We start from the raw sequence: 7,378 nt of genomic DNA on the forward strand, positions 1-7,378 counted from the left end.
CGCCCCAGGTGGAGGGGGCGAGTCGCTGGGTGCGGGCAGGTGGTGCTGCCCCGGTGGTGCGGGTAGGTCGCGGCGGGTGGTCAGTCCCTTCCTCTGCTCCATCCACGGCCACACGAGGAGTTGGCTCCTCTGTGGGTGCTTTCCCCTGCAGGCGGGCTGTCTGCAGAGCCCCCCTCCGGCCGCGGCGGGGCCTGGCGTCCTTCCACGAGGCACCTTCTGCACCTGGTTGTTCACGAGGGAGCCTCGGTGCTGCCCTGGCACCTGCTGCTGGGCTTCCTGGGCAGGTGGGCACAGTCTGGGGGGGCTGGGAGCCCGTGGAGCTGGGGTTTGCCGTCCTGGGGCAGTGCCTGGCATCCTGGTGCAGGGGCAGCCGGCTGTGCCCAGGGCCCAGGCCAGAGTGGCGCTCCCGGGGGCACGGCGAGGTCTATAAATAGCAGCGATGCTGCTCTGGCCACGCCAAGCACCTGCGCAGCGTCTCCCCTCCTCTCCCCATCCATCACTGCCAGGCTGACAAGGATCATTTTCATCATGAAATGCTTCAGACCCCTTTAATTAGCAGAATCACTTAAACTTCCAAGAGACGGTGCCGTTCCCAGACGCAGCCTTGGAAGGGGAGAGAGGGGCAGGGCTGGCGCCAGCCCCCGGCTGCTCCTGGGATGCCCGGGGAGGAGCCCCGGCCCCCGGCTCCTCCTGGGATGCCTGGGCCGGAGCCAGTCTCCTGCGGATGGCAGGTGCGGGGGGCCAGGCCGTGCTGGCTGGCGGGGGTGGTGACCGGTGTCGCTGGCTGGGACCCAGCCCTGCTGTGTTCCTGGGCCAGAGGCCGCAGGACCGAGGCAGCGCCCCGTCCGGCCCATGGGAGCTCCCGGGTATCGTGCTTGTGGCTTCCCTTGGTGCCAGCGAGCCCCTGCGGTGGGTGCGACTCCTGTGAGGGAGGGCGCCGGCGGGGGCAGGTGCAGGGAGCAGTGGGCCCGTGGGAGCCTGCTGGGGGCCGGGCCAGGCCAGCGAGGTGGCTCCTTCCCGTGGAGGCAGGGAAGCTGCTCCTGGAGAGCCCCGGTAATTGCAGAGCTGAATGTCAGGCAGGCTGGGGGACGGGGGGGCTTCCTGCCCATGAGAGCCAGGGAGCTGCAGCCCCAGGCAGGCAGGGGTCCATCACCATAAATCCTGCCTGCGATAATCACTGCGATAATTGCTACCTGCAGGGGAAGTGGGGAGGGTTTGGCATCTCCGCACCGCGTCCCCTGCGCCTTCCACGCTGGAAATGTCACCAGAGACGGCGTTTCTGCCCATCCCCCTCCCGGCTCCGGGCAGGGGGTGGCGGAGCAGCATTTTCACCATGAAGTGCTTCAGACCTTGGGAAGACATCCTGCATATCCCCCCCACAGCTCACCTGAGCGCCCAGCGTGCCCGCAGGCCTCAGTGCTGCCCCTCTGCCCCTGCAGGCGTGATCCGCACGGCGGTGGCCGACCTGGACCGCGAGACGCAGGACCGGTACGAGGTGGTGATCCGCGCCACGGACATGGCAGGGCAGCTGGGCGGCCTGTCGGGATCCACCACCGTGACCATCGTCATCACGGACGTCAACGACAACCCCCCACGGTTCCCGCAGAGTAAGAGCTACCCTGCGCCTCGTTTCAGGCACCGGCACATCCGCCCCCAGGAAGTGCAGGCCAGGCACCCAGGGTCTGTCCTTGCAGCAGGGACAGCCACGGCCCCTGGCAGGGTGGTCTGGGGATGGGACATTGCTGAGACTGGCAACCCCGGGGCTGAGTGAGGCGTCCTAGGCTGCTGCAGCCAGGGCCCAGCCTGCCCGGGGGCCTGGGCTCCAGAGCGTGCTGGGTTCAAGGGGGCGCTGCCAAGTCCAGGGGATGGAGCACTGCAGAGAGCATGGCAGGGAGATGCATCATCTGGCCTGGCCCCTGGCAACCCCCCTGAGACCCAGGAGGGCTGGGGGACCCCAGCTAGAGATGGGTACGATACCCCCGCTCATGCCCCCCACGCCCAGCCCTGTCTGTCCCAAACAGGTCCCACCAGTGCTTGGTCGGGAGTGCTCGGGGCCAGCCCAGGCGGTGCCGTGACTCCCTGCCCCTCTCCTCCCCTGTTGCAGAGATGTACCAGTTCAGCGTGGCAGAGACGGCGCCCACGGGCACGGCAGTTGGGAGGGTCAAGGCGGAGGATGCCGACGTGGGGGAGAACACGGACATGATGTACCAGATCAAGGACGAGGAGGGTGTGGAGTTGTTTAGGGTCACCACCGACAGCAACACCCAGGAGGCTGTGGTCCTCGTGCAGAAGGTCAGCAGGGGCCAGGGCGGGCTGGGCTGGGCTGGGCTGGGCTGGGCTGTCCTGCGGTGGAGAGCTGGGCCCCGGTACTGGAGGACTGTGCCCAGCACATGGGCTTCGAGCAGACCCTTGATGCAGGCGGGAGCGAGCAGCAGCTCGCCAAGGCCGCTGCCTTCCAGTCACCTTTCCCATAGCAATAATCACCAGGTGATTAATGATCCCCATGCCGCCGGGAACTGCTCGCGCCTGCCCTGTGCATGCTGATGTCTGCATCGCGCAGTGGGAGCGGGCAGGGGTGTCCTTCCCGCAGGGCAGCTCCTGACGGCTGTGCCCTCCCAGTAGCGCGGGAGCACGGGCTGCCGGGGGCTCCCACCACGCTGCCTGCCCTGCCCCGCCCCGCCCCCCCCTGAGGGGGTTTTGTAGGGGGCTGGGGGTGCCCAGCAGGGGGTGCTGCAGAGGGCAGGGCCGGGTAGGGCAGGAGCGTGGGCTGGAGCTGCCCCGCTGGCGCTGGTGCTGGCTCAGGGAGGGCGCCGCTGATGCCAGCCTGTTGCACCGCAGCCGCTGGACTACGAGTCGAAGCGGGTGCACACGGTGGTGGTGGAGGCCCTCAACAAGTTCGTGGACCCACGGTTCGTGGACCTGGGCACCTTCCGGGACCAGACCATCGTGCGCGTGTCCGTGCTGGACGTGGACGAGCCCCCCGAGTTCCGGCCGCCCTCCGGCCTGATGGAGGTGCAGGAGGACGCCCGCGTTGGCTCCGTGGTGGGAGTCGTCACCGCGCTGGACCCCGATGTTGCCAACAGCCCCGTCCGGTGAGCAGCTCGCCCCTCCCGGCTCTGGCCCTGCGCCACGATTGTGGGGGGCGTGGGTGGCGCGTGGGCAATGCAGGGCGGGCAGCTGGTGGGTGAGCGACAGGAGAAGTGTGCAGGGCCTGGCTGGGGCAGCTGCGGCCGCGTGAGGGACAGGAGTGTCGCTGGCAGGTGATGGCTGCGTGAGCGGCACAGGGGCGTTGGGGTGATGCTTGGGACCGACCGACCAACCAACGGGCGGGCAGCAGCCGCGGAGCCCGAGCCGGCCTCCATGGTGACTTGAAATGACAGACGGGCCGTGAGGAGGAATGACGTTGCTGGTGGTCGCGCGTGTTGGGGGCCGGGGCCGGGGCCAGAGCGAGATGCCGAGCGCGGCAGGGGATGCGGAGCCAAAGGCACCTGCATGTGGGCAGGGGCCTCATTCAGGCAGCGGCATATTTGCACAGACCCTTCCCCGCCACAGCCAAGGGGCTGCTGCCGAGCGAGGCTCTTATTACTCGGGGCACAGAAGTGGCCCCGTGGCTCTGCCAAGGGGCCGGAGTCGTGAGCAGCGTGGACGAAAAGCCGCTGTGCTGAGCACGTCCTCGGCGGCTGGAGACCCCCCTTGCAAGGCCGCAGGGCTGGGGAGAGCAGCGCGCTCTGCAGCGCAGGCCTGCGGGACTTGGGCTCTGCCGCTTCGGGCAGGGGCTGTTGCTGGGGGCGGAGGGCGAAGCAAGGGAGCGCGCGGGCCGCCGCGGCCCTGACGTGCAGCCGGTTCCCATGACGCGCTCAGGCAGCAATCGTCCCTGCGGCTGCCCCCAGGCCGACAGCTCCTCAGGAGCCCGGTGGGGCTCCCTGGCGGCTCCGTCCCTCTGTCCGCCCGCTCGGCTGGTTGCAGCGCCTGTCACCACAGAGCATGCCGCGTCCCCTTCCCCTGAGCCGCCTCGGGGACGAGCCTGGGGCTCGGGGCCAGCTCGCCCTTCCCGTTGCAGCAGCGCTGGCCCCACGAGCTGCCTGCATGGGGCCCGGCGCTGCCCCTGCTCTCCCTGTGCAGCGCGGGCAGCCCCGGCGCTGATATGGTGCCAGCACCGGCTCGCAAGTCCTGCCAGTGCCCGGGTGGGACGTGACCCACACTCGTCCGCGGGAGGCAGCCACGTGCCTCTTCGCCTTCCAAGCGCTCTGCTCCCCGGTGGGGCCGCGGAGCCGGCATTTGTTCTCGCGGGCGCTGCCGGCAAGCGCAGCCCCTCCTGACAGCACTGCCGGGGTTTGATCCGGCCCTTGAAGTCTGCGCTGAACCCTCTCAAGTTGCCACCGCTCGGCAGATTCCCTTCAACTCGGGTCCTTTGTTGCTAGGGAGGAGAAGGAAAGAGGCTGGCTCTTCCTTGGTGGCGTTTGCAAGGTCTGCGTGCGGGAGCGGTGCAGGCGCAGCCATCGCCCTTCTCCTTGCTGCAGCCTGGCACTGGGAGGGGCGGCTCGCTCTCCCCTCGAGGCGGCCCCGGGTGCCTCTGGCCTCATCAGCATTTCCAACTCCTGCTGACTCTGGGCTGCCTCTAACAAGGCTTAGGGGGTATTTTTAGCCAAAAGGGCAGGAAGAGCCATCATAGGTGCCCAAGGCCCCCTCCACGGCCTGCCCCTGCCAGAGCTGCCTGTCCCGCGGGCTCCCCTTGCAGCCTGTTCCCAGCCTGGAGAGCCCCCGGGGTGCGAGGGAGCATCTCGGGGTGTCCTCACCTCCATTTGGCTCGATCCCACGTGCTCCGGGGCAGGGCAGGATGGCTACAACCAGGCCATCCTGCAAAAGGTGCCTGCAAAAGGCTGCTCGGGCCCTGGCGTGACGCACGTTCTGGGAGCAGCGGGCCACGCGGAGGTGCACAGGCAGCTTCCTTTGCGCCCATCCGAGCCTGGGGACCGTGCCGCCCTGCAGAGATCCTGCAGCGTGGAAGGGGACAGAGGGAAAGGCATCCCAGAGCAGCAGCCTGCTGCCTCGTGGGCCTGTCGGGCTGGCTGAGGAGCCCCGGAGTCGCTAGCTCAAGCCTCAGGCCTCCGGGAAGCGCTGGCGGCCAGCGGGGACTACGTCGAGGGCCGCACCAGCGCTGGAGAGCCAGCGCCCAGGGAGGCGTCTGCCACGGCAGAGGGGCAACGTCCCTGCCAGGCGCTGGCCTCTGCGGTGACGGCAGCCGCTCAGAGGCCTCTCCGGGCCTCGGCTGGATGCTGCCGGCTGCAGCACGGGCGCTGCGCCAGAGCCAGGGCTAACGGGCACAAAGCTCTCCTGGACGTGCCCAGAGGGGCATGAAAGGCCACGGGGACACGAGCAGGAAACCTTTATCTGACGAGAAAGCGCTTTTCTTTGTCCCGTCCCTCATTCAGGCGCTGACAAAGCCGGAGCCGGGACACCTTTAGAAGGAACGTTCTGTTCCAGTTGGCTTTTGGCTCCCGCGCCGCGCTCCCCGCGCAGATGCGATTGCTCTCAGCCGCGCCATTGTATTGGGGAATACGTTGACAAACTGTGTACGTGCGTCTGTGGGTATGGGAGCTTTTTGTTTTCCTCTCGGCAGCGGGAGCCTGTGCTCTGATTGCGCGCGTTCCAGGCGTTATCAGCCCCGGGAAGATGCTGCTTGGGATTTAAGGTTCTCAGAGATATCCTTGTTTGGCATTCACCAAATCCAGAGACATGTGTTGGACACGGGCATTTTATAGACGCCAACAACGCAGTGAGCACTACAACCTGCTTCTGCACAAAAGGGAGAGGAGAAAAAACAAACCCAACAAAAAGCTTTTCACACCCTGCTTGAAAAGCTTCCCATTAACAAAACCCGGCACACGTGGTAGCAAACGTGTTCCTCCTTGCGCTTGGGGGAGAAAGGAAGCGGGCTGCTCGAGAGGCATTCAGGAGGATGAGGAGCACCAAGAAGCTGTCTAAATTAAACAGCCACTTGTAACATCTAAACAACAGGCGATGCCGGCAGGGAGAGCGGAGACCGGGCGACGCGGGCCGCATTCCAATCAGGGCCGGAGCCTGCGGCACGCGGCATCCCCGTCCGAGCGCCATGCTGGCTTTGGCCGGAGGAGGGGCAGGCACGGGCTCCCCGCCCCAGGGCTCGGCGCTGGGCGATGCGATTGAGGGCTGCAGCGAGGCCCATTAGAGAGGCCAACGTCCCCCAAAAAGCTGTCTGCTCGGCATCGTCGGCAGCCCCTGCTCACTCGCACCCCAGGCCTGAGCTGCCCCTTTCCTGGGGACCGGCGGCGCTGCGCTCATGTAGGTGCAGCGCGGGCAGCTGGCCCTGCGGCCCCCTGCGCACCCGTGGCCTTGGGGTAAGTTTCATAGTTTCTAGGGCCGGAAGGGACCTGAACAGATCATCCAGTGCGACCCCCTGCCCCGGGCACCAACGAGTGCTGGGATCATAAGAGGAGAAAACTTCCAGCCCCAGAGCCAGACTCCCAGCCGCCCTCCCACGACCCCCACGGTGTCCTCGGCGTGCCAGGAGCACGGGCACCTGCCTGGAGCCACTGCACATGTCTGCGTGACCGCCCGCCCCGGCATCCGCCTGCCAGTGGCCCGCATGGTGGCTGCATCCGTGCGCGGTGCCTGATGTGCGTCCCCGTGTTCCCGTGTCTGCTCTGCTGCATCTCCATCCCTCCTGCCTCGCGCTGGCCCGGGACGGGCGTCTCGCTGGCTCTTTCCAGTGCAGGGAGGAGCGAGAGACCCGGCTGCTCCCCTCGGCCCCAAAGCAGGGGCCAAGACGGGAGGCTTTCGTTTGCCAGAGTGAGCGTGTGGGTCCGTCACGCTCCCAGCGCTGATGTGGGGTTTGGCCCCCCAAGTGTGAGGAGCGGGCACCGGTGCCCCGCGCAGAGAGAGACTAGGGAGCGGAGCAGTCGCCGGGATCTCGGGGGAGGCTCAGGGCCCGGGTGCAGGAGGCGAGCTCAGCCCGTGCTCCTGCCTCCCCGCTGGACCCGGGCGAGCACACCGACTCGCAGGGAAGGTAGCGGCCCAGGCCCTGCGCTGGCTGCCGGGCCGCAGTAGGGCTGTCAATCCTGACCGGCCGAGCTGGGCACAATTGAAAATAAACCTAGCGGCAAAACAATGAGGCCTGCGCGGGGAGGGCGCGATGCTGCGCTCCCCCATGCCGGCCCTGGCCCCTGCGCGCGCGGAGGCTGTGGATGCCAGATGCTGCCCGGCCCAGGGGCCCCTCTCGCTGCAGCAATTGGCTTTTCCTCCCCAATTATTCTGATGGAAGAAGATTTCTGTTTGTGCCGCAAAGACCAGAGGACAAAGCGAGCGAGCGGGCGGGCGGCTACTGGAGGCGCAGGCAGCC

The 7,378-nt window shown here is 67.4% G+C and overlaps 1 protein-coding gene across 3 annotated transcripts in view; it reads left to right on the forward strand.

Annotated features, from left to right (window-relative positions):
- The window catches only part of CDH22 (cadherin 22), a 72,028-nt gene that overhangs the window by 43,071 nt on the left and 21,579 nt on the right, over positions 1–7,378 (forward strand). For all 3 annotated transcript variants that reach the window (XM_025191997.1, XM_006035793.2, XM_025191998.1), the window contains 3 exons: positions 1,440–1,607; positions 2,105–2,292; positions 2,839–3,092. In XM_025191997.1, the coding sequence (XP_025047782.1) occupies positions 1,440–1,607; positions 2,105–2,292; positions 2,839–3,092 (610 nt within the window). The remainder of the gene's footprint in view (positions 1–1,439; positions 1,608–2,104; positions 2,293–2,838; positions 3,093–7,378) is intronic.

The sequence above is a fragment of the Alligator sinensis genome, unplaced genomic scaffold (genome assembly GCF_000455745.1).
Source record: "Alligator sinensis unplaced genomic scaffold, ASM45574v1 scaffold1369_1, whole genome shotgun sequence".
NCBI lineage: Eukaryota > Metazoa > Chordata > Crocodylia > Alligatoridae > Alligator > Alligator sinensis.